Here is a 27,623-nt window from a genome sequence, read left to right as displayed (position 1 = left end):
GCCCTTACAATTGAAGTTCACAAAGAACACAGAGCAAAGGGGGAATGAGCAACGCACACAAGACTTCAAAAGATCAGAGCAACAACACGCACACAAGTCGCAACAAGATCTCGCAACACAACTCAAAGAGTTCGCAACTCAACAAGAGCTCTAGATGCTATCACAATGAAACGAATGCGTGAGATCGATGTCTTGGTGCTTAGGAATGTTGTAGGAATGCTTGGTGTTCTCCTCCATGCGCCTAGGGGTCCCTTTTATAGCCCCAAGGCAGCTAGGAGCCGTTGAGAGCAATTCTGGAAGGCTGATCTTGCCTTCTGTCATCGGGCGCACCGGACAGTCCGGTGCACACCGGACACTGTCCGGTGCCCGATTTCTTTCCTTAAACGGCGCAGTCGACCGTTGCAGATCTGGGAGCCGTTGGCGCACCGGACAGTCCGGTGCACACCGGACAGTCCGGTGCCCCCTTCCGACCGTTGGCTCGGCCACGTGCCGCGCGCGGATCGCGCGGCGGACCGTTGGCCCGGCCGACCGTTGGCTCACCGGACAGTCCAGTGCACACCGGACAGTCCGGTGAATTTTAGCCGTACGCCGTCAGCAAATTCCCGAGAGCGGCCTCTTCGGCCGAGGCAGCCTGGCGCACCGGACACTGTCCGGTGCACCACCGGACAGTCCGGTGCTCCAGACCGAACAGCCTCTTGGCTGGACACAGCCAACTCTCCTCTTTTCTTCTTCTTCCTGTTTCTGATACTTAGACAAGTATATTAGTACATAAAACCAATGTACTAAGACTTAGAAACATACCTTAGCTCTTGATTTGCACTTTGTTCATCCATGGGCATAGATTCACATTTAAGTACTTGTGTTGGCACTCAATCACCAAAATACTTAGAAATGGCCCAAAGGCACATTTCCCTTTCAGGCATAAGCAAGGGTCCAGTACTGACACGTGTCCATGCCTTATCCTGTGCGCTTGCGCTCCCCGCTCAGGCGGAGACCCGATGCTGCCACATGGCTTGTTGCCCGTGACATAAGCCAACGGGCGGAGCCTGATGTAAGGCCTCTAGGCCGCGCGGTCTCTGCATTTATTGCGGAGAGGACACGCCGCCTGTCCACCCTGCTGACAGGCGATGTGCCCCCTCGGCATTTAATGTGTCCTATCCACTCCGCTGGCAGGCGGTGCCAGGGCCATCCTGCAGGCGGCGCACCTGTCCAGTCCATTGTCAAACAGTGCGCTCGTGCTGCGCGGCGCACTATGCTCATCATCCCTTATGCGAGAAGCTTCCCCTACACGCCGATGCTACACAGATCTCAGACGTCAGGGTGTAGGAAAATTGCTCCAGCAGCAAACATTAGTAGCTCCAAGTGCTACATCTGTTATGTTCCTGGACCCACATTTCGGGGCTTAGTACCCTTGTACATGCCCCCCTAAGTTATAAAAGGGGAGGCATGCAACGTTACCAGGGAGGCTGGGCTAGACCCAACTTAGACTCTCAGCTCTCGAGCTTCGGCAACAATCCAACACATAATGGAGTAGGGTATTACGCTCTGGCGGCCCGAACCACTCTAAACTCTCGCGTGTTCATGTGCTCGGTGATCGCTAAGCCAGACAGGCAAAATGCTTAAGCCCCTTCCTCATCTTAGGATTAAGGGCAGGTGCACTCCGCCACCCGGCTGGAGAATTCCCTCTCCGACATTTGGCGCGCCAGGTAGGGGGCTAGGCATTAGGTTTTTGCTTGTTTCCTCGCTCAACATGATGGTGCAAATCGTGGAGCACTGCGTTGAGACATCAACGGATTTCTTGGTGGAGGAAGAAGTTGTTTCTTCCACGCCACAGGTTCCCAACCGCCTAGTGCCGGGCACTGCTGCTGTGCACGCTGCACGACAGCATATAACTGCGCAGACATCCTAGACTCTATCGAGGGCGGCTCCGGGAGCATTGTCAGCAGCCAGGGAGTTGCTCCATCACCCTCCAAGCTCCATGGCCTCACCAGGGGCCATGAAGCAGTGGCGGGACGACGTCGACCGACTGCTCGGCATGGCACATTCTACCTTGACCAGGTCGAGGCCACGGTCATCCCCGCGCCAACATGAGGCGTCGGCGTCTGTGCGCTCACCCTCAGTGAGGGGTGCACAGACCAACGACCTCCGGGGCGAGCTCAACCGCAGGCATGCGGGAGAGGATGCCTAGGTCTCTTTAGAAAGGGCGCGCGAGCGCCGCCAAAACGTTGAGGGTCGCAACCTCGACCAAGACTTTGCTGCGTTAGCACCGCAGGCCCCAATGGGCACCCGGTCTCGAGCGGGTGTCCCCTTGGTCGGTGTGGGCTGCGCCGCTCTCGCGGATCATCTCCGCGTGGCGTCATGGCCATCCAAGTTCCGGCCGCACCTGCCGGAAAAATACGACAGTACGTCAAACCCGTTGGAGTTCCTACAGGTGTATGTCACCGCTATCACAGCAGCAGGTGGAAACACCGCTGTGATGGCGACATATTTTCATGTCGCCTTGTCTGGGCCTGCCCGGACTTGGCTCATGAACCTCGCCCCAGGGTTAATCTACTCCTAGGAAGAGCTCTGCGCACGGTTCGTTGCGAACTTCACCAGTGCTTACCAGCAGCACGGTGTGGAGGCCCACCTCCACGCGGTAAGGCAGGAGCCCGGGGAGACTCTCCGGACGTTCATCTCTCGCTTCACCAAGGTGCGAGGTACTATACCTCACATTTCCGATGCTTCCATCATCATGGCCTTCCGACAGGGAGTACGTGATGAGAAAATGTTGGAGAAGTTGGCCACGCATGATGTGGTGACTATCCCCACACTCTTCGCTCTAGCCGACGAGTGCGCCAGAGCCGTCGAGGGCCATGCATGGCACTCGGCCCCACAAACCGAGGCTGCCCAATCGGGTGGCTCAGGTGCTGTCCCCCGGGACGGTAAGAAGAAAAGAAGAAGGACCGCGACTACCAGAAGCCACAGTCCACCGCTCTAGTCGTTGCAGCCGCGATCGGGGGCCGGGGCGATCGTAACAAACGCCCACGGCCGCAGAGGGGTAACAGCGGCTCATGCCCTGTGCACCCCAACGGTCGCCACAGCGCCATGGAGTGTCGCGAGATCATTGACCTCGTGAAACACGTCAGCGAGCGGTGTGAGTAGTCTTCCAAGGATGGCTCCCCACCTCGTCGCCGACCTGGCAAAGAAAAGGTCGACGACGGCGAGGTGGACGCGGCTGAACGGGACCTCGGGTATCAGTCACCCGAGGGGGACCTGAAGGATGTCTTTGCTGGAGGCTCCTACTCCGGTGGAGACAACTAGATGTACCCCCAGAGGGACCCCGTGCTCCCCGGTCTACGGGGCCAAAGCCTGCCTTCCCCAGGAAACCCTTCTGGACTCCCCACGGGTCCAGACTTCTGATAGGTCCATGCAGAAATGGCTACAGCACGAGGATGAGGACTCCCTCATCAAACGCAGATGGGAACCTAGGGCCGGGACCTAGTCCTACGGCAAGTACCAAACCAAGAAGGGCTCCGCAACTCTCCCCCAGCTGGGAAGGACCCTTCAAGGCAACGGGAATACGCCGACCCGGGGTGACTGTCTAGCTATGACTGAAGGAGTACCTCTCCCTGGCCACTGGAGCACCTCTATAAGTTCTATCCATAGGAGCAAGTCTGAGGGGTCGAATTTTTCTCCCTTTTGTAACTAGGTAACACATACGTGTACGCCAACCCGGTGAGGTCCGCCCTCATAAGCCCGGCCTATTGGTCTGCACCCATGCATGACAAGTTATAAAGAAAAGAATTACCCCCTCAGATGTGCCTCTATGATAGTTTTATCCTATTGCTCCATGGTCTTGCCTTGCAGTTTTTCAGATATTATTTTATCTAACACACCCAAACAGTTCCCTTTCCATCAGGCATAACGACATCCGAATTGAACAGCCAGGCTTGCAGTTTAGGACCTCTTTGCGAAAGCAGGAGGGCCCGACAGCCTGGGGCCGATTCTAGAGAACGGAAGCCCGTTCCATGGGGTGGTCCGGAGTCTGTGTGGCCGCTTAGCCTGGTCCCGTACCCGAAAGCCTGCACACTCCACCACTTCGTGACGGGTACCCTAGTATTTGGAGCTATAAGTCCTGTGGGTCCAGCAACCTGGGGTCCGGAACTAGAGAATGGACACTTGTCTCCTGGGGTGGTCCGGAGCCCGTGTAGCCGCTCAGCCTGGTTCCGTACCGTGGGCCTGTACGCTCCACCACTCTGCGACGGGTGTCCTAGTACCTAGAACCACCATCCAAGGGCTCCAGACGCACAACTTGGCCTCCCAGACTAAACCCTACAGGTCCCGAGCATGTATCAAAGGATGACTAGTGTCAGATGCCGTGTCCTGTGGGTGTACTACTAATGCTCCCTAGCCAAAGTTGTGTGCAGGCTCAGGTCCCAATCGAGGCTACCTCCTGGGGCCCATTGCCAACTCTTTCTTAGGTATGCTAGTCTGCAGCCTCGACAAATCGAGCCTACATCCCAGGGGCCAGGTACCAAGGAGGAATCGGTTACACCGCACACAACAGGGACAAGTGGTACATAGATAAGTGCTAATACTGCTTGATAAATATACTCAAAAGTACCTTACAAAAAGCAAAAGTATTACATTCGCTTTGAAGTGGAGTCCTAGCTCCATATCTACTCTACAGGTATGAACTACCTCCACACCAGTAGGATCACGTGGGTAGCTAGTTCCGAGCGGCTCGCCAGCGAAGGCGACCACCTCTGCACCGACGGCAGCGACCACCTCTGCACCGACGGCCCGCCAGCGGCAGTGACTACCTCGGCTCCGAGCCCCTTTTTAAAGGCTGGTAAGACATGGCTGCTACTCGAGGGGTGAACCCCTTTTTAAAGGCAGATTTCCCCGCTCGCGCCCCGAAGCATCACGTGCAAGGTCTCCCCCGATGCGCACCAGGGTTCCCATCCTATGACACGGGGGCCAGGCCTCACATGTCATACAAGCTGGCCCAAAGCGCGAAGAAGGCGAATCGTCGCACAAGGAGCATGCCACCGCCCCGCGGTAGTACGCCCCTTCATCTTCGCCGCAACCAGCGGTCAAGAAGGCGAACCGCCACACAAGGAGCGTGCAACTGCGCCGCGGTTATACGCCCTTTCATCTCCGCCGCAACCAGCGGTCAAGGAGGCGAACTGCCGCTCAAGGAGCCTGTAACCGCCCCGCGGTTGTTTGCCCCCTCGGCTTCGCTGTAACCGGTGGTCCAACCTCTGGCATCGGGGGCTAGGCCCACATGTCATGCACCCGGCGTGCCAGTTTCTAGGTGCAAAGAAGTCGCACCGCCGCTTGCGCCAATACCACATCTCCTCGGGGCCACCGCAGAAGACTGAGAAGATAATTTTTCAAAACCAATGCAACGACTCGAGGCACCCCGCGCATGGCCCAACAAAGACATTAAGTGCGGAGGTCATGGGTCAGTCAGCCGCGGGGACAGGCGCGGCAGTCGGCGTGACCATGGGCGGACCGGCAGTAATTGCATCAACGGGCACGCAGGGGCAGCGAGCCAATCGCCAATCAGAATTTGGCCCCACCTGCAGGCTTGTATCCTCCCCTGAGGCGGGCCCGAGGGCCACTGTCAGTACCCTGAATCAAGGGTACCCCCTACTACAGTATGAAGACTCGGTGCCCGCACGGTGTTCCCTAGCCGAACGGTGAATAGCACCCGACCTCACCACGTGGGCGGCTCAAGGGGCACCACGTGGCGAGAAAAGATGGTACATCCTAGGATGTATCAGTTGGACCGGACCTCCGCGAGGGAGCACCAAACCCCTGTACGCACAACCCGGACCCCCGATTACGGCCCGGGACTCCCAAGTAAGCATGTCGGGTCCCTTAGATGGGGTCCAGATCCCTCCGGGTAAGGTCCGGGCCACAACAAGGTCCCAGGATAGGGGAGACCCTGGCCTAAGCAAGGGTCCGGTACTGACACGTGTCCAGGCCTTATCCTGTGCGCTTGCGCTCCCCGCTCAGGCGGAGACCCGATGCTGCCACGTGGCTTGTTGCGCATGACATAAGCCAACGGGCGGAGCCTGACGTAAGGCCTCTAGGCCGCGCGGTCTCTGCATTTATTGCAGAGAGGACGCGTTGCCTGTCCACCCTGCTGACAGGCGATGTGCCCCCTCGGCATTTAATGCATCCTGTCCACTCCGCTGGCAGGCGACGCCAGGGCCATCCTGCAGGCGACGCACCTGTCCAGTCTATTGTCAAACAGTGCGCCCGTGCTGCACGACGCACTGTGCTCATCATCCCTTATGCGAGAAGCTTCCCCTGCACATCGATGCTACACATATCTCAGACGTTAGGGTGTAGGAAAATTGCTCCAGCAGCAAACATTAGTAGCTCCAAGTGCTACATCTGTTATGTTCCTGGGCCCACATGTCGGGGCTCAGTACCCTTGTACATGCCCCCCTTAGTTATAAAAGGGGTGGCATGCAACGTTACCAGGGAGGCTGGGCTAGACCCAACTTAGACTCTCAGCTCTCGAGCTTCGGCAACAATCCAACACACAGTGGAGTAGGGTATTACGCTCCGGCGGCCCGAACCACTCTAAACTCTTGCGTGTTCATGTGCTTGGTGATCGCTTAGCCAGACAGGCAAAACGCTTAAGCCCCTTCCTCATCTTAGGATTAAGGGTGGGTGCACTCCGCCACCCGGCCGGAGAATTCCCTCTCCGACAGTCTCTAATATAGGTATTTACATATAGAGGACATGATTTAGAGGACGTTATTGGAGAGGAAGAAGATATAGAGGATATAATCTTTTAGAGAAGACTGTAAAGGACATATATAGAGGACGTTGCTGGAGACAACCTTAGTATACAAGGGCCAAAGGAGCCATTTCTTCTTTATTTGGAAGGCCCTGGTTGCCTTCTGTCGCGGGTGCACTAGATTGTCCGGTACACACCGGACAGTGAACAGTGCGTGATTTCTTTCCATCCTCGCACTGTCGACTGTTGAGTTAGCCGTTGCATCCTTCGGCTGTCCTACACACCGGAGAGTCCGGTGGCGCACCGGACAGTTCGGTGGCGCACCAGACAGTCCGATGCTGTCATGTGTCCACCATTGATTCCGCATCGACAGTTGGCACTGGCGAGAGTCGTTGATCGCCTAGCTCACTGGACAGTTCGGTGCACACTGGACAGTCCGGTGAATTATAGCCGGCGCGTTTGGCCAATTTTTCGAGAGTGCCCTGTTCAGCCAGCTGATGGCCTGGGCACCGGACACTGTCCAATTGGTGCACACCGGACAGTCCAGTGCGCCAGGCTGGCACATGTTTGGCTAATCCAAGCTAAGCTTCTTTGCTTCACTTTGTCTCGACTTGGAGAGTTTCCTAGCACTTAGATGTGCATAGTTAGTAACTAAAACAATTGACTAAGTGCTATATTCATACCTTTGATTCTCCATTTCAGTAGGATTTGTAATGTGCTCCTATACTTCTCAATTTGTCTTTCTTTATACTTGTGCTCATACTTAAAGTAGGCACTTAATCACCAAAACACCTAGAAATGGCCTAAGGCATATTTCTCTTTCATCAGTGCCCGCACAACGCTCTTTCAGCCACTGCCCTATGGACCCCAGCGCCATCGTAGCCAGCTACTACGCCTGCCTAGCACTCGACCCCGCCCGCATAGCTACCACACCGCACAACAATCGTACAGAGCGAGCACTCAAACCGACGGGCCCTGCTCTAGAACTACGATCCAAGGCTACAACCAAGCACCGCACGACGCTCATGCCTAATTGGCGCATGCACTATTAAATGGGTCGTGCCTCGGGTTGGCTCGCAAGACACGACCCATTTGACAATCTATACCTCCGCACGATAATGATGGTCCTCACCTCAGTTGCCACCACCTCGTTCGCCATTCTACTTCTTTTCTCTCTCCCCTCATGCCTCCACCTCCGCGCCACCCCATTCTCGGCAGAGGGCGTAGGAGCATGCGCCTCCTCCCCGTATTCGTTCGACACCAGCCCTGACACCGACTCGCGCAGTGGCTATTGCACGTCCACGAGGACGTTTCACATCATGCGCGCACCATCGTTTTCGCCGTCGTCGGACGTCCCGTTCGTCTTCCCGGCCTTCGCCACGTTCTTCCTCCCCAACCTGCTGCCCCCACCCACGGTCGCAACCGCGAGCCGACCGACGCTCGTCGACGCAGGTATGGGGCGAGTCGGTCATGCTCTTGGCCTTTCTCCATGCGTGCCATCGAGGAGGACACGGTGGCGCCTGCCATGCTTAGGTTATCTTGGCAATGAGTAGTCCAGGTCTGAGATATTGGACAACTAAGGCCTGTAGCGTGCAGCAGTCGGCATATGCTACGGAGTTGGTGGTAGTGTTGTGTCACTTCGGTGGGTCCAGGGTTAGGAAGACACTCGCATTCTCTCGCCCTTCTCGGATTGACGCCTGGTGCAGGTGTCTCTCGGTTTAGAGCTATTCCGGCTGTGCTTCTTTTTCTCTGCTTATGTGCTCTCTTCCCATATATTTAACAATATAATACATATGTCGCCTCCAAATGCTCAGGTCTTTGTCGTGTCCTTCTCCGACAACGAACAAGTATGTCCGCCTCTTCTCTTTCCCTCCTGCTCTACGAAACCTTGAAAGTGGGGGAGGCGAGAGATGGAGGTCTCTGATTTGCTGTCTATGGTACCCGTGCGTTCATAAAAAAAATATTATGCGAAGAGCGGAGACAATCAATCAAAAATCTTGATATCTTTTTATAGATAATTTATGTGTGTATTGTGTGAGCCGTCGCAACGCACGGGTAACCGACTAGTAAAAAGTAAGTGCTACTAAATATACATCATAAGATTAGACTAATGATTAATTATAAAATAAAGTTTCATAATAAATTATTTGAAATAAATAATTACGATCATAGTAAATTTATTTATTATCGACATAAACATTGATACAATTTTCTATAGATTTTATAAAGTTTGATTTGTTCCAAACTTATAATTATACATTTTGAGGCAGGGAGTAATTGGTACAAGCGTGCACTGTTTTGGAACTGCATAATTTCAAATATGGAAAACTGCCCACCTCTAAAGTTTTGTCTCCTGATCTCCTCTTCCGCCACTGAGTAATGATCAGCGATTCATGTTGACGTCGACCAGTTGGCTACAATTCCCAACGTCTTAGAATTTTCCGTACCGTATCTCGGGCAGCGGCAGCGGCAGCGGCAGCGAGTGCAGGACTGCAGGCACGAGAAAAAGTGAAAAACAAAACAAAACAAAACTTTGTGGCAGACGAACAGGGAAAGTGAAAAATCGCTTTCGCACAAGTCGCGGAACAGAGGCAAGCGCTGTGCCACACAGCGGGAGTCCTCCCCGACTCCCCGAGAGATTTGCTGCCCAGAGCCTTCGAATCGGGTTCAATCCCGTCGATCTTTCTGCCCGCCGCCGCCACGGGACTCCAGAAGTTGCCTTCGATTCGGCCGGGGCCGTGGAAGCGGGGATGGGGCTCGGAGAGGCGGCGGGGCGGCTCCTGGCGGCCGTGGACTGGGAGCGCGAGGCCTACCCTGCGTACGACGACTTCCTCGCGCTCCCCGCCTTCGTTCTCTTCTTCCCTACCGTCCGCTTCCTCCTCGACCGCTTCGTCTTCAAGGTGCGACTGCCCTTGCCGTCTTTCGTTTTTCCTTCCGTTGTTTCGGTGAAGGTCTTCGACTCTGGCGCTGAACGCTAGCGCGTAGCTTGCTGCCGACAAACTCGCCTCAACTTTCGGCGGGTTTCGTAACTCTAATTACAGCTTACACAATTGCCTCGGCTAAACTGCTTGTCTGGCACTATTTTTAGTCATCTCATCATCTATCGTGTGTCTTGGGTTAATTTGACACGTGGAAAGCGATTGGTTCAGCGATTTTATCCTTTAAGAGCAATCAAGCTCAAATGATTAGCTTCTCCTCAAGATCTAAAATCATGTCTTTACCTTTTCTTTTCTTCTCATAACAAAATTTCCCTCTCCTCACGCCTATAGCTTCAAAAACTGTTTGGCTCCAAACTCTTATGGCCACTGAAATATGCTTAGCGTATGGGCACAATGTTTCTGCACGGTATCGGGAGTCCAATGCTGTGTAATGGTGGTCCCGGATTCCAGGATTATTCCAATGCTAATGTTGTGCACAGAAGCGGCCCTAGACATTTAAGATTGGGTATTCAAAAATTCAAAAGATCAAAGAAACTAGTGCTCTAACACTATTTTTTGTAATATATTATTGACAAATTATTATAGATCACCAAAAACTTGGGTATTCAATGAATACCCATGAACCACCCCTGGGCCCGCCCCTGGTTGTGCAGCTTCCGCATAGATGGTAACGGGAGTTAATATGGATGCTTACTCTTTTAACATTGGTTCTTGTTAAGGAGGGGGTAGCCTGGTTGGTTGGTTTGCAGACGCTAACAGGTTTCCTGAAGAAATTGCTGGTTGATACATCAGTATGTTAACAGCTGTTCAGACCGGTATTTTTTATACTTAATGAGGGTCACATTATTTAAATCCAACTGGCATACTATTTCTAGGATTAGTTGCTCTTTTTAGTACTGTAAACAGTAAACTAAGTACAATTGGTTGATTCATGATCATGAGTATGAAGACCTGTTTAGAATGTCTTCTGTTGGACAACAATTTCTGGAGTATGAGAGGGCCTGTTTATTTATTAGTCAGCTGAGGATTTTGAGCTCGGCAAATGGAGTAAAATCCATTGAAGTACTACAATACCTGTTAATTACAATATCAAAAGTTCCAGATGTGGAGTGTGAGAACAGTTCGCATCACCTTCATGATTTTCTGGGACCATAAATTTCACTGAGCTTTATATATTCCCTGTTAAAGTGCCTTTTGGTTTTCTATGTTAAGTTTTCTATAGTGATCCCAATAAGGTGTTATTGAAAATTTCTATGCTAGCTATATGTATGAATATTCAGATATGGGAATTAATTATAACCAGTCAGCACCCAGCAGTTGTATTTTGGATTTTGGATACAAGAAATGAAGAGCTATACCATTCATTTTGGTGAAGCTAAAATATTTACAGCGGAATAAATTATGTAAATTTATAAATATTGCTTACTTGGAGGCTATTCAAGATGTTAAGTTCAACAAGATGAAAAATGAAACTGTTCATTTTACCATTGTGTTATTATAGAAAATAATCTACAATCACTTCATACAAATCTGGGTAATGGGGTTTATGGCCCGAAGCCATTTCTACCATTTGTATTATCTTTCAGCTCAAGACATTTTCATTTCCCTGCTCAGATCATTTTCATCAGTACTTATCATTTTTGTCATTATTGGGTTCACATTTGCTTATGCCTTTGAAATATATTAATCCAAAAAGGGTTACATTACAAGGATGCATGTCTTCGGATTCCTTCAAAATACAATTTTGGAGTTGTTTGATTTTCTGCATAGGACGCCACAACTTGCCTAAAGTTAGTCGCTCAAATTGAAGAACTAACCTTAGACATAAAAGTTAGGCAGGTTATGACGCCTTAGGCAGAAAACCAAACACGCCCTTTATGCTTCTATATAGTCTGGTCTCTGATGTTCCAATGGTTTCTCTTTTGATCAACCTACCCTTTTTCACATTTTCATTTCTTATGCATTTATTTTAATGGTCCACCTACTCCTTTTTTTCACTTTTTTCGTCTCGTCTTCATTTATTTTAACCATTGATATATGATATTCCTTAGGTTGTGATTGATCCTTTTGTATCAGGTCATCATTTTCTTTATTCTCATTTTTGCAACCCCCTCTTAAGATTCTGGGGGCTGTGTTGTAAGGGTCCGCTCTTTCTCTCCCTTTAATACAAAGATTAACTCTCCTATGTGTTTGAGGAAAAAAATACATGATGTTCCTTCCAAAGTTTTGTATTAATCGGCAACCTAACTGCTTTTGTTCTCTGTAACTGTTTTAGTGGGTTGCAATGAGGCTTATACATGGGCAGGGACATCAGAGAGCTAATAATGACACAGAAGAGGCAAGGAAGAAGATAAGAAAATTCAAGGAATCAGCTTGGAAATGTGTTTATTTCCTGTCTGGAGAGCTTTTATCTTTGTCTGTCACATATAATGAGCCTTGGTTCACCAATACCAGATATTTTTGGGTAGGACCAGGAGAACAGGTCTGGCCTGACCAAAAGATAAAGTAATTCTTATCCTTCCACTGTACTTTTTGATAGAAATTCTTAATGCTTCTCAGGCTGGTATAAATCTAATGGTTGCACCCTTACTCTCAGATTGAAACTTAAGGCTGTATATATGTATGCTGCTGGATTCTACACATATTCCATATTTGCACTTATGTTTTGGGAAACAAGGCGTTCAGACTTTGGAGTGTCAATGTCACATCATGTTGCTACTGTTGTTCTGATTGTTCTATCTTACGTGTTCAGGTATGTTCCTTATCTTGAATAACTGTTAGATTTTGTTATTTTGTGAATTTGCAACATCATTCTTAGTCATCATTGCTTATTTGTTAATTCCTTTTTCTAACTCATCTCATAATTCATAGACAATTTTTTTAACAATCTTCTGATCTTCTCCTTGGTCAACCAGATTTGCTAGAGTTGGCTCTATAGTATTGGCAATTCATGATGCAAGTGACGTTTTCCTGGAAGTAGGGAAGATGTCCAAGTACAGCCATTGTGATTGGCTTGCCAATGTTTCGTTTCTGTTTTTTGTTATTTCATGGGTTCTTCTCCGTCTCACATATTTTCCGTTCTGGATTCTGAGAAGTACAAGGTAAAATTTTCTGTTCTGACTCATAAGTCTATAAGATTCTTATGCCAAGAAAAATCACCGAGTCAAAGTCTGTTTGCATATACAGTAGAAAGCAGACTGGTATCTTTTTGTTTTATTGTTTGCACAGTGATTTCCACTAGTCTACGACTAAGGATAAAAATGGGTAAAGTGGTAGAACTGAGGGTACAACCCTTCGTATAGTCTGGTAGTAGCATCTTGTACTCTAAAAAGAAATTTTTCTGTACTTTCATTTACCACATAAATAAGTTTTGGATATTTTTTGTAATTTGTATGCACCACTGGCACAAATTAGAGATTTCACACCTTTGTGGACTTCTGATCATATAACTCAGTGTCCATAATATACCATAATAAATAATTATGGACATGTTAAATTCTGATAAGGTACCATACAGATTCACCCCATTGCAGTGTTGGTCCGGTTCACAGTCTGTTTGTTGTGGTGCTTGTTGAGTTTTTTTACTCTGAGGTTGTGGTATTCGTTTGTGAGTTAGTGTTGTTTTCTGTTGTAACTATGGTTTTCCCCTTGTTTTTCACCTTCTCAATTAATACAAAGACCAACTGTTAACCTGCTGGCTTCTTTTTTAAAAAAAAGAAAACAGATTCACCACTTTGCTTGTAGAAGTAAACCAACTCAATGTTTTTGGATTCTTTTTTTCATGATCTGACTAAATCCATTCGTTTCAGCTATGAGGTCTTGTTGACTTTGGACAAAAAGAAGCACAACTTTGATGGTCCTATATACTATTATGTGTTCAATTCCCTTCTATTTTCACTACTTGTTCTCCACATATATTGGTGGGTTTTAATATATCGGATGCTTGTGAGACAAATCAAGACAAGAAATGTTGGAGATGATGTTCGATCTGGTAAGTCCTGTCCTGTCTGAAGTTTTGGTATGCTGCACACGAGCATTTTTTTTTGAAAATGCTGCGCAAATCAGTTTTGTTTGCTTGTGGGTAAAACTTAGTTATAATTATGTTCTTTCAACTTGTGTTGAGGTGAAAAACTTTCTTCGATTTTACTTTGCCTTGCTTTCCATACAGATTCTGAAGGAGAAGACGACCATGAAGATTGATTGGGGGCATCATCTTACTTTGTGTGTTATAACGGTGCTTATACATTCTTTTGCTGGATTCCAACAGATTATGAGAGGACGAGCATTGTTCCTCACGAGATTCACCGAAGCCGGGCTATGGGTTAGTTGTGTCTTGGCTGCCAATTTGTGCTGTACTAAGTATGCATTAGAAACAACGCTGCAATGCATTAGAAAAAAAGCTGGAACTGGATGTCGAATATAACATTCTTTTCAGTGTTCACACAAAGTGCAGCGGTAAATGTAGCACCAATTTAGGGGCCGTTCGTCTCTTTCGGAATGGAGGCATGGAACAATTCCTAGCCGGTTAAGTTTTGATCAGCTGAAATGATTCCTGATCTATTCCTGGACAAACGAACAAGGCCTTAGCATTCCGGAAACAAAAGGACCGGTTGTAAATCAAAGCCTTTCTGCCGACATACCATGTACATTATGTTTGCCAGGATGACACCGCTTGGAGTTTTGTGAACGGTAGCGCTGGCCGCCGGTGAAACGCTTCTCTTGAGCTCCTGTTGTTCCATAGCTGCAGGCTCTTTTTTTAGGCATTAGCTAGCCGACCGTGTGTTTTGTATTGTTTCACCCTGTAGATTATAGTAAAAGGTGAGATAGTAAGACTAGTTGTCTCCAACTATATCCCTTATATTCCTCTTGCGTCTATCCTTTGTAGACTTATTATTTAATATTAAAGTGCGTGCATAAGTGGATTTCCTTCTAACAATTTAGGCCTTTTCGTTTGTGCCGGATTGATGGGTCGGAACAATTTCTAGCTGGATTGCTTCTCTAATTTATATAGACTTTGATTAGCTGGAACGATTCCGGGTGCAATCCAATGTAAACGAACAAGGCCTTAACCTTTTAGGTTAAACCGGTTAGTATATCCACTTTAATATGATGTTGAAGTATATAAATGGATTATCTGTCTTCTTCTAACATCTTAAATTTTTGGTTAAACTGGTTAGTGTGTCCACTTTAATATAATGTTGAAGTGTTCCAACATCTTAAGTTTTTGGATTAAACTGGCTAGTGTGTCTGCTCTAACATTGTATTAGAGCCAGATGTCTCGATTTTTAATCTTGATAGAGGTTTTATTTGTGTCTTCGTCCCTTTATTTTTATGTTTACGTCTTCCTCTTCGACTGCACGTGAGTAGAGGGTCAGGTTATTAAAGTGTATAAGTGAATTGCCTTTTTCTAACAAATTAAACTTTTAGGCTAAACTTATTAGTGCATCTACTCTAACATTTAAAATATTTCTTTTTGTATATCTCATTTCTCTCGGTCTCTCCATTATTATTCTCGGCATCTTGTCATCTACGTCAAAGACTTATGTTAGTGATGTATTTTGCTCTAGTTTTTTTGTACTTGTGTAAATACTCTTAAATATTTATCTATTATCTAAAGTATAAAAATAGATGGAGAAAAAGAGAATGTCTATATAGAGAGGGTGAATGTGTGTTCTCTATATTTAGAGAATGTTTCGATGAATATCGTTAGAGGCCGTAGATAAGAAAATTCCTTTTATATTTAAGGTAAAAAACATATAAAGTTTTTCATTGGAGACAACCTTATTACCCTGACCAGGTGCACGGATTATTCCTCCAATCCATATGCATTGAGATAGATTGAGGTGTAAATTAATCTATCTTAATACATGTGGATTGAATTAAATACTAGAGTAACTAAATAAGGCCTATCGGGTGCAGGTGCAGCGAGAATTTGTGGTAAAAACTAAAGATGGAGAACGGTACAACAGTCAAGCCAACATGTGCGTCGGTACCAATCCAACTATTGAGTTTGGTTTTAGCCATGCAACTCTGACACCATAAATCTTTAACCATGGGACTGTGATAACAAGCAAATTTGACCATCTAACTGATTTTGAAAGGTGGTTTTGTGTTCATCATAAATAAGAAAACTAGTTTTTTTTTTAAAAAAAAATATGGTAACTAATTAAAAGTGCATCTTGTTTCCATGTGAGTTGGTAGTTAGGTGACAAAACAATTAAGCACTAATAAGTTTGATTAGTTTTTACAAACACATGGTTGAAAGATGCCTATAGCGCCTGATTGGTTTACTTGGCCTGCACACCCAGTCCCACGCGAGCCTGGCCGGACAGGTACGGTCATTTCTGGCGTATGTGCAGATGCAGGTAAATGAACTTAGAATGATTTATTTTGCATCCACTCATGCAGCCACCGTTCCTCACGTATAGGCAACCAAACAGACGCTCAGCCAAAGTCAACGCACGCGATGATTCAGGACGATGGAATGGTGCAGATAACCAATAATGTTTATGGATGATGAATGAATGAATGATTGACAAGGAGATAACGATGGCTCTAGGTTAGGTTGTTTAACTAACCATGGTGTGAGTGTATGGGTAATGTGTCTCTTGTCTTATGGTGCGCAGGTGTAGAGTACAAAGATGATCGATGATGAATGTGAACATCAAGCAGGTTTTGCACTGATGGTCTAGGATGGAGCAGTAAAGGGTGGACGCCATAGCTTGGATCGAGGAACTAAAGAAGTCGAAGGACTAACCGTGGGCGAGCGGGTGTATAACACCTAAGGTCATGACAAGTGCAACAGTAGACTGTTGAGAAAGTTAAAATGTTGGTAGATCGTGTAAAATGGAGGCACTGTCATATAAAGTTTCACTACAGGAATTCTGAAGATTCCCGTCGACCGGCTTAACTCCCGTCGGCCAGAGAAAAAGCCGACGGGAGTTAGTTAACTCCCGTCGTCTACCTTCCAGTCGACGGGCCTTAAGTTAACTCCCGTAGGCCCAGACACAGGCCGACGAGAATAAGTTAACTTCCATCGGCTCTAACAAAAGCCGACATGGATTAGCTTATTCCCGTCGGCCTATGCTCTAGCTGACGGGGATTACTGGTTTATGAGCGCCGCGGGGACCCCACGCGGGCTCATTTCTCTCTGTTTCCTCTCAAACCGCCGTCGCCATACCTGCCTGTCCGCCGCCGGCCCCCACCGCCCCCCGCGACTAGGGATGGCAGAGGGTCGGGTTTTATTCGGGTATAATAATACCTGACCCGAAATTGTACCCGAGACTTCTACAAATATCCATATCCACCAAGCCAATCGGGCGAGAAACTGTACTCGTACCCATGCCCATCGGGTATCCACCGGGTATCGGGTATCTAGTGGATATGTTATTGTAGACTAAATAACATTCGATCAGTGTTATAATAAATGCATAAAATATTTTAGTTTACATCTAAGCACCAATGCAACACGAGAATGACTATATTTGGCTACACGTCGATACAATATCTCAACTCATAATTATCACATCCAATAAATTTAAATTTGAGTACAGAGAATAAAAGCTTAATGAGTTCATGATAGTTGACAGTTATAACATTGTAAATGTCTCATTGGTCTCGATTACATTATAGTTGACTGTTAACACAACACAAATTAATATTCATTAATCAACAACACATGCGAGTGAGTTTTCCTAATAAATGTAGCACATTTTTAGTGGATGTAGCACATTTAAAACATTTAAAGGGGTATATTGATATTTCGGGTATCCACTGGATACCCGTGGGTAAAGTATTTTACCCATACCCGACCCAATGTATTTCGGGTATCCGACCCGATAGGACCCACGGGTGAGTTTTTGTACCCGTATCCATATCCGGTGGGTACGAAACCCGCGGGTATCCATACCCACGGGTCCAATTGCCATCCCTACCCGCGACGCCCGCTGGCCCCCCACCGCCCACACCGCCGTCGCGCCCGGCCCGCCCGTCCTCCACCGGCCGTCGCCTCCCACCGTCCCCGGTGGCCCCGTACCGCCCCCCGCGACGCCCGCTGCCCCGCCGGCCCCCACCGTCGCCGGCCCCGCCGCCCCCAAACGCCTCCCGGAGCGCCGTCGCTGCCCCCGACCGCCTCCCGGAGCGCCGTCGCTGCCCCCGACCATCTCCCCGAGTGCCGCCGCCGCCCCCGACCGCCTCTCCGAAGCGACGACGTCGCCCACGTCGTTGAGGTATATACGTCCTTGAACTATTAAATGTTAATGCCTACGAGTGTGATTGTTAAATATGTGTGTACATGTTTATTTTTGTCGGTTTTTTATGACCGATGGGAGTTAACTTTCATGTGATTAGTGTTAGTTTAATAACACATGTGATTAGAGTGTGATTAGAGTTAGTTTAATATCACATGTGTGGCTTGATGTTAGGTAAGTATTAATTCTATTATTATAGTAGATTTAACTTATGTTATTGAATTGTTAAATTTGATGTTATTTATTGATTAGATTTAACTTATAATATTAGGATGTATGAAGGTTTCGATATTGATAAATTTGATGTTATTTATGTATATATATAGGTTTACTACTTACCTATAGATGTATGTGTGACGTGTAGAAACGTGATTGTCTCACACACATTCTTTACTCGTATACACAGCCGCAATAATGGGTGATAGACGTGATTGGATGTATGAAGGTTTCAAGAAGGGTGGGTGTCACATAAGTGAATGGTTTGCCAAGACGCAAATATTTCTGTACCATGCAACTGCTTTTTCACAATGCGAATTTATGGAGGCTTGCAATGCACATACCCAAGCGATGTATCAAGTGAGTATACATAATCTGAACTCTAAATTATTATATTTCAATACAATATCTTCAATAGTAACACATATGTTTAACAGTTAATGCAGCAACAGGGTATGACAACAAATATTCCACCACCACCACAATGGAGCCAGTTTGCAAACACACCAGCTCCGCCACCACAGTTCAACACCCCTCCGACACATATACCTGCACCTGGAGATAGAGTATGAACTCTCGATTAATTTATACACTTGTATACTTTTTTATATTTGTATTAAAAATATTGATATTTGCTAACTTGCATAGATTACGCTCGAAGCGGGTGGTAGTGGGTCTGATCCCGCAGCAGGGACTGGATTTGTTGACTCCCTCTTCGCGTTCCCTCCTCTTGGTGGCGGCAGCGGTCAAAGCTCTAACCACCCAAGTGGTGGTTATCTCTAAACACTTGAACTCATGCACGCTATGTTTCTTAACTCGTGGATGTTATGTTTGTGTAAACACTTGATCTTAACTCGTATTTGAAATGTTTGTGTAAACACTTGATCTTAATTTGTGATGTATGAATCATATCAATGCATGTGTTTGTGATGTGTTTGTTCTGTGTGACGATATATATGTTTTGTGTGCAATTGTGGAGAAATAGTGACCTAATTTGGTGCTGTTTTTGCAGCATTATAGGTTAATTCCCGTCGGCCCAGTTAATTCCCGTCGGCTATGGTCAAACCGACGAGGATTAACAATTAATCCCCGTCGGTTGGAACAGGACGACGGGAGTTAAGACTTATCCTCGTCAGCCCACGTAGCCGACATGAGTTTAGGCTTATCCCCGTCAGCCCACGTGGTCGACGGAAGTTAAGGCTTATCCCCGTCGGCTAGTACTTGGCCGACGGGGATTACTTATTCCCGTCAGCTGTGTCGACGGAAATAAGGTTATTCCTGACACATGATGGCCATCGGCTTGAGGCCGACGGGAGTTAACCAATTACCGACGGGAATTAGTTATTCCCATCGGTTTATAGGTTATTCCTGTCGGTTTTTAGCCGGCGGGAATTAACTAGATTCCTGTAGTGTTTAATCTTGTCGGGGACCATAATTAGGGGTACCCTCAAGGCCCCTAAATCTCAGCTGGTAACCCCCATCAGCACAAAGCTGCTAAGGCCTGATGGGTGCGATTAAGTCAAGGATCGGTCCATTCAAGGGACACGATCGTGCCTCGCCCGAGCCTAGCCTCGGGCAAGGGAAGCCGACCCCAGAGAACCTACGTCTCGCCCGAGGACCCCCCTCCAGCAACAGGCACACTATCGACTCGCCCGAGGCCCAGTCTTCACCGAGAAGCAACCTTGGCCACATCGCCACGCCGACCGACCAAATCGCAGGGGCATTCAATGCAAAGGTGGTCTGACACCTTTATCCTGACGCACGCCCTCCAGTCGACAGAGCCGAAGTGACCGCAGTCACTTTGCCGCTCTACTGACCGGTCTGACAAGAGGACAGCGCCGCCTGCGCCGCTCCGACTGCTGAGCCACCCGACAGAGTGAGGCTGACAGCAGCCAAGGCCGGCCTCGGGCGTCATAGGAAACTCCGCCTCGCCCGACCCCAGGGCTCGGACTCGGGCTCAGCCCCAGAAGACGGCGAACTCCGCTCCGCCCGACCCAGGGCTCGGACTCGGGCTCAGCCCCGGAAGACGGCGAACTCCGCTCCGCCCGACCCAGGGCTCGGACTCGGGCTTAGCCCCAGAAGACGGCGAACTCCGCTCCGCCCGACCCAGGGCTCGGACTCGAGCTCAGCCCCGGAAGACGGCGAACTCTGCTCCGCCCGACCCAGGGCTCGGACATGGGCTCAACCCCGGAAGACGACGAACTCCGCCTCGCCTGACCACAGGGCTCGGACATGGGCTCAGCCCCAGGAGACGACGGACTCCGCTTCGCCCGACCCCAGGGCTCGGACTCAGCTCTGGCCTCAGCTGACGGTCTCCGCCTCGCCCGACCCAGGGGCTCGGACTCGACCACGGCCACGGGAGACAGACTCGACCTCGACCTCGGAGGAGCCTCCACATCGCCCAACCTAGGGCGCAGACCGACCACGTCGACAGGAGGCGCCATCATTACCCTACCCCGAGCTGACTCAGGCTACGGGGAACAAGACCGGCGTCCCATCTGGCTCGCTCCGCCAGATAGGCAATGATGGCGCCCCGCACGCTCTGTGACGACGGCGGCTCTCGGCCCCCTTACAGAAGCAAGAGGACGTCAGCAAGGACTCGACAGCCTCGACAGTTGCCCTCTCGCCAGGCTCCAGCACTCCTCCGACGGCCACGACACCACACGAACCGGGTGCCAAAACCCCTCCGGCTGCCACAATGGCATGTACTTAGGGCGCTAGCTCTCCCCCGCTAGACACGTAGCACTCTGCTACACACCCCATTGTACACCTGGATCCTCTCCTTACGCCTATAAAAGGAAGGACCAGGGCCCTCTTACAGAGGGTTGGCCCGCGCGGAGAAGGACGGGACGGCGCTCGCTCAAGGCCGCTCGCTCCCACTCCCGCGTGGACGCTTGTATCCCCCTACTGCAAGCGCACCTGACTCAGGCGCGGGGCTAACACGAAGGCCGCGGGATCCACACTCTCTCACGCCTGCCTCCCTCCGGCCGCTCCCGCTTCCTTTCCCCCCTTTGCGTTCCGCCTTGCGTCGACCCATCTGGGCTGGGGCACGTGGCGACAATTCACTCGTCGGTCCAGGGACCCCCCGGGTTTCGAAACACCGACAGTTGGCGCGCCAGGTAGGGGCCTGCTGCGTGTTGATGAACAGCTTCCCGTCAAGCTCCAGATGGGCAGTCTCCAGCAACCTTTCCAGCCCGGGACGGTGCTCCGTTTCGGGAATCTTGAGTTCATGTCCCTCGACGGCAGCTACGACATGATACTCCTTCCCCCGCCGTGCGACAACGACAATGGCGGTCGACAACCCGCTCGCCAGCAGGGAAATCGACGACGCCTTCTCCACGTGGTGGAAGGACGACATTCGGGCTTGTCCCGTCCCCTCCCCCGCCGACGGAGGAGGAGGCGGGGCAACCAAGGCCAAGCGGGAAGCGGCACCTCGTTGGATGTCGAGCGAGTCGACGGTGCCGGCGCCCCAACGGAGGGCGCGTCGGGCATCGATCTCGCGTCTGAGACGAAGACGAGCGCCGCCTCCCCGCAACACGCCGATCTCAAGCAAACGCACGACGCCAGCACGCTCGCGAAGGACTTGCTGGGCGTCACCCTCGTACCCGAGACAACGGTGCAGTCAGTCCCAGACGCGACCTCGTCACCGACCGTCGACCGAAAGGTATCGACCGATTCCCATCTCGTGTCTTTTGGATTCGGCCTCGACCCACCAAGCGACTCCTCTTCGGTGAGCACTTTCATAGAGGCGAGTCCAAACCCTCTGGGGTATCGTGTGCGGTCACCCTGGGACCGACTGACGGCCGACTCGACCTACGAGCCCTCGGGGTCCGAGGAAGATGGCGAGCCCGACCTCTGTTGGGATTTCTCCGGACTTGGTAACCCTAGTGTCGTGCGGGACTTCATGACCGCATGTGATTACTGCCTTTCCGACTGTTCCGACGGCAGCCGCGGCCTCGACAATGAGGACCGCGGCCCAAGTCGTGAATGTTTCCACGTCGATCTAGGGGGTCCCGGCGAAGGCGACCATCTTGGTATGCCGAAAAACGGTGATCCCCCTAGGCCCGTGCCTCGCGTTGACATCCTTCGGGAGCTAGCTGTGGTCCCCGTCCCGGCGGGGGGTCCTGACCCACAGCTCGAGCATATCCGCGAGAGGCAGGCCAGGCTCGATGAGGGAGCAGGAACGCTTGTGCCGATCCGCCGGGACATCAGGCAGGAATGGGCTGTCCAACCCCCGGCCGGAGAAGTGCGTCATCTCCCCCAGGACATCCAGCACCGCATCGCCGACGACGTCAGGGTGAGGCCGCCGCCGGATTCCAGCGGAGTCGGCCAGAACCTGGCTGCAGCAGCAATGCTCCTCCGCGCGATGCCAGAGCCATCAACCACGGAAGGGCGACGTATCCAGGGAGAGCTCAAGAATCTCCTGGAGGACGCCGCGGTCCGACGGGCTGAAAGCTCTGCCTCCCGAAGGCAGGGTTTCCCCTCAGAACATCGCGCCGCGACTTCCCGATTCATGCGGGAAGCCTCGGTCCACTCCGGGCGCACGCGCGACACAGCGCCTGCGGCCCCGGGTCGCCTCGGCAACGAGCGCCACCATCACAGCCGTTGGGCCCACCTCGACGACAGGGCGCGCAGAGGCTACCACCCCAGGCGTGGGGGACGCTACGACAGTGGGGAGGATCGGAGTCCTTCGCCCGAACCACCTGGTCCGCAGGCTTTCAGCCGCGCCATACGACGGGCACCGTTCCCGACCCGGTTCCGAACCCCGACTACTATCACAAAGTACTCGGGGGAGACGAGACCGGAACTGTGGCTCGCGGACTATCGGCTGGCCTGCCAACTAGGTGGAACGGACGATGACAACCTCATCATCCGCAACCTCCCCTTGTTCCTCTCCGACACCGCTCGAGCCTAGCTGGAGCACCTGCCCCCGGGGCAGATCTCCAACTGGGACGACCTGGCCCAAGCCTTCACCGGCAATTTCCAGGGCACATACGTGCGCCCTGGAAACTCCTGGGATCTCCGAAGCTGCCGCCAGCAACCGGGAGAGTCTCTCCGGGACTACATCCGGCGATTCTCGAAGCAGCGCACAGAGCTGCCCAACGTCACTGATTCAGATGTCATCGGCGCGTTCCTCGCCGGCACCACCTGCCGCGACCTGGTGAGCAAGCTGGGTCGCAAGACCCCCACCAGGGCGAGCGAGCTAATGGACATCGCCACCAAGTTTGCCTCTGGCCAGGAGGCGGTTGAGGCCATTTTCTGGAAGGACAAGCAGCCCCAGGGCCGCCCACCGGAAGATGCTCCCGACGCGTCAACTCAGCGCGGTGCCAAGAAGAAGGGCAAGAAGAAGTCGCAAGCGAAACGCGACGCCGCCGACGCGGACCTTGTCGCCGCCGCCGAGCACAAGAACCCTCGGAAACCTCCCGGAGGTGCCAACCTCTTCGACAAGATGCTCAAGGAGCTGTGCCCCTATCATCAGGGGCCCGTCAAGCACACCCTTGAGGAGTGTGCCATGCTTCGACGACACTTCCACAAGGTCGGGCCACCCGCGGAGGGTGGCAAGGTCCTCGACAACGCAAAGGAGGAAGATCACAAGGCAGGAGGGTTCCCCGAGACCCATGACTACTTCATGATCTACGGTGGGCAAGTGGTGAATGCCTCGACTCGGCACCGCAAGCAAGAGCGTCGGGAGGTCTGCTCGGTGAAGGTGGCGGTGCCAGTCTACCTAGACTGGTCCGACAAGCCCATCACCTTCGACCAGGCCGACCATCCAGACTACGTGCCGAGCCCAGGGAGATACCCACTCGTTGTCGACCCTGTAAGGAAAATGGACCCCGGGCCATTTGGCTAATTGAGTTTTGGTGTTTGATGAACAACACAATCCGTGAACTTATAAGTCTTCTAGTGTTTGTGTTTGTAGTTCACAGGATGCGAAGAGAATTGGACCAAGGCAATGAGGATGCAACACCTCAAAAGAAGACATAAAAAGATGCATAGGAGTCCAATACTCAAGAACAAAGAAGCCCGAAGAAATCAGCGAAGAAATCCAAGATAAGGGTTGTCAGCCAGCGCCTGGTGGCGCACCGGACATTGGTGTCCGGTGTGCACCGGACTGTCCGGTGAGACACCGGACAGTCTGCGCAGAGAGGCCGCAGAAAGGCGCTCTCTGGCTGTAGCACCGGACAGTCCGGTGTGCACCGGACTGTCCGGTGTGCACCGGACAGTCCGGTGTGCCAACGGACAGACGGCAACGGTCGGATCCAACGGTCGACTGCTACAGGCGCCAACGGTCGGCTGACGTGGCGTGCACCGGACAATGAACAGTAGATGTCCGGTGGTGCACCGGACTGTCCGGTGCACCCGACGACAGAAAGCTGCTGCTTTCTGTCCAACGGCTAGTTTGGGGTGTGGAGGCTATAAATACCACCCCAACCGGCCATTCTCAAGTGTGAGAGCCCAAGCAACATACCAAGGCATATAGTGCACATATCCAAGAGCTCAAACACCCAAGTGCTTAATAGAATCACTCGGTGATTAGCGTAGGTGCTTTGCGAAGTGCTTAGGTTAGTTAGACCGCTTTAGCGCTTGCTCTAGGTGAATCCTAGTTAGTTGAGTGAGTTTTGTAAAACCACACAACCCCTCGGCTCTTGCGTGAGTCGTTGTAATTGTACCGAGTGGGGCGAGAGTCTTGCGAGACCGTGACAACCGCGTTTGTGTCACGGCCGCCACCGTGTACCGGAGGGAACGAGGCCCGCGGCGTTTCGGCCGGAAGCTCGATAGTGGAGACGACAGGGAGCGTCCGAGAGGAGCTGGAAGCGGAGCACCACTTGCGCGTGGAGAAGGCCCGCGGCTCTCTACGGAGTTACTCGACCGTGGTGCTTGGCCCTCGCGTGGGCTTCCCTTTGCGTAGGGGCACCAACGAGGATTAGTCGGGACCTTGCGTGGTTCCGGATACCTCGGTAAAAATACCGGCGTCATCCACGAGAGTTTGCTTCTCTACTTAGCTCTTTACATTCCGCATTTATATTAAGCATTTAAGTTTCAATCTTGTAGTCATACTTATTTAGTATAGATTGAAACTTAGCCTTTTGCGGTAGAGATAGCAACACTTAGACAAAACCTAGTTTGCACATTCTTGTTTTGATTATTTGCATAGGTTTTGCTCTAGGGATTTAATTGTGGCCTAGTTTAGTAAAAGTTTTAGAAGTCCTAATTCACCCCCCCTCTTAGGCGTCACTCGTTTCCTACAATTGGTATCAGAACCCGGTTTGGCTCATTTGAAACGCTTTAGCTTCACCGCTAAAAGAGCCGACGCTTTTTAGAGGAAGGGATGGATACCCATAGGCCACCACACTTCGACGGCACTAACTTCCCATATTATAGTGCTAGAATGGCTTGTTACCTAGAGGCCGTTGATCTAGGTGTTTGGAGAGTCACTCGTGACGGGATGAAACCTCTCAAGAATCCCGAGAAACCCACCACGAGTGAGGAAAAAGAAATTCATTTAAATGCTAGAGCCAAAAATTGCTTGTATGAATCTCTTAGCATGGATATTTTTAATCAAGTATTTACCTTGAAAACTGCTAATGAGATTTGGCTAAAATTGCATGAGCTCCATGACGGCACATCAAATGTCCGTGAGCAAAAACATTGCCTAGTCTTAAATGAGTATAATTCTTTTGCCATGAAAGATGATGAGCTTGTTAGAGACATGTATTCTCGTTTGAATCTAATAATCAATGAGCTCAACTCTATTGGCATTAATAAGCTAGGTGATGCGGACATTGTGAGGAAGATTATCTCCCTGCTACCACAACAAAGATATGGGAGCATCATCACCATCCTTCACAACATGGAGGACTTGAGCAACATGACCCCGACCATTGTGATTGGGAAAATCGCGGCCTTTGAGATGTCGCGAAAAATGAGTCGGGGAGAGGAGCCAACTTCCTCAAAGCCATATGCTTTTGCATGTGATGAAAGGAAGGGCAAAAAGAAGGCTCCCACTCCAAGTTCCTCAAGTGAAGAAGAGGAAGAAGAAGAAAGTGATGATGATGAAGATAATCAACCATGCACATCATCCTCCGAGGACGAAGAAACAATCCGACGCGTCGGAAAGGTAATGAGGATGATCCGCAAGATTAATCTAATGGGTGTGCCCCTGCAGGTCGAGGATCTTCTCTTTAACATTGACAGGAAAAAGCAAAGGAAGAGAGGATGCTTCGCATGTGGGGAGAAGGGCCACTTCAGGGACAACTGTCCAAATATGGCCAAACCCAAAAAGGAGAGGAGCAAAGGCAAAGCACTCACAAGTGTTAGAACTTGGGATGATTCTTCAAGTGAAGATGAACCTCCAAGGACGCGCAGCCACCGGTCCTCGTCACGATCATCACGGTCATCACACAAATGCCTTATGGCAAGAGGTAACAAAAGCATTCCATCCTCTAGTGATGAAAGCAGTAGTGATGATGAAGGTGAGGGAAAGGCCTCTCTAGAAGAGCTTGCGGAAGCCGTAAATTTTTTTCAGGATGTTTGCACTAAGCAAAAAGCTCAACTTAAAACTTTGAAAAATAAGTTGGTTAGCTCTCAAAATGATTACAAAGGTTTGCTAGAAAAATTTGAAACTTTTGCAAACTTAAATAGTGAGCTATCAACTAAAATTGAGCTATTAGAATCTAGTGCTCCATCCACTGCTACCGATGATAGCCTTATTAAAAAGAATGAAAAACTTAAGGCTAAGTTAGCTAGCTCCCAAGAAGCTATTGAAAATTTGCTAGAGAAAATGGAAATTCTTAGCATACACAATAATGAGCTAACTACTAAGCTAGAAAACATTGGTAGCACCCCAGCAGCATCTTTAGTTGAAATAACTGAAATAATTAAGAAAGATGCTTCTACTTCCTGCTTTGATTTAATTGATGATTCTAACCCCTGCAACCAAGTCATTGTTGAGAATATTGTTGTAGAGACATGTTCGGATAAGGTTGCAAAGGAAAATGAACAATTAAAGCAAGAAGTGGCTCGCCTTGGCAAGGCTTTGTACGACAAGAAAGGCAAAGCCAAACAAATCCGACCTCCACAGGATAACACCACTGCGGGAGTGAACAAGCCTGTAGAGGGAGAAACTGTGATTTGTAGGCTATGCCACATGGAAGGCCACAAGTCTTTCCAATGCAAGGCGATGACCGGGGATAAACAAAGGCAAAAGCTCAAGCAAAAGCCATCAAACAAAATCTCCAACACCTACATCAAAAAGGTGAACAAAAAGGATGCTACACCATATTTGATCAAGAAGAAAAAGAATGGAAAGGTGATAGCAATCAAGGCCAACAAGCAAGCCAACAAAGGAAAGGGGGCCAAATGCATCTGGTTGCCAAAGGAGATAATTTCAACCATGAAAAGCACCAAGAAGGTTTGGATCCCGAAAGGGAAGTGAGTGGACCGAAGGTCCTCGGGAAATTTGGAGACTTGGCAAAG

General features: G+C 50.0%; 1 protein-coding gene across 1 annotated transcript; it reads left to right on the top strand.

The window, feature by feature from the left end:
* The first annotated feature begins 9,326 nt into the window (after positions 1-9,326).
* Positions 9,327-14,170, top strand: LOC100193560 (LAG1 longevity assurance homolog 3). The gene is made up of 6 exons (NM_001138669.1): positions 9,327-9,642; positions 11,957-12,186; positions 12,278-12,433; positions 12,597-12,782; positions 13,491-13,672; positions 13,850-14,170. Exons 1-6 carry the CDS (start codon positions 9,493-9,495, stop codon positions 13,879-13,881), a joined length of 936 nt encoding a protein of 311 aa, NP_001132141.1. The 5' UTR covers positions 9,327-9,492; the 3' UTR covers positions 13,882-14,170.
* The last annotated feature ends 13,453 nt before the right edge of the window (positions 14,171-27,623 follow it).

The sequence above is a fragment of the Zea mays genome, chromosome 5 (genome assembly GCF_902167145.1).
Source record: "Zea mays cultivar B73 chromosome 5, Zm-B73-REFERENCE-NAM-5.0, whole genome shotgun sequence".
Classification (NCBI taxonomy): domain Eukaryota; kingdom Viridiplantae; phylum Streptophyta; class Magnoliopsida; order Poales; family Poaceae; genus Zea; species Zea mays.
Note: the sequence above shows the minus strand (reverse complement) of the source record. Positions and strands in the feature narration are given on the sequence as shown.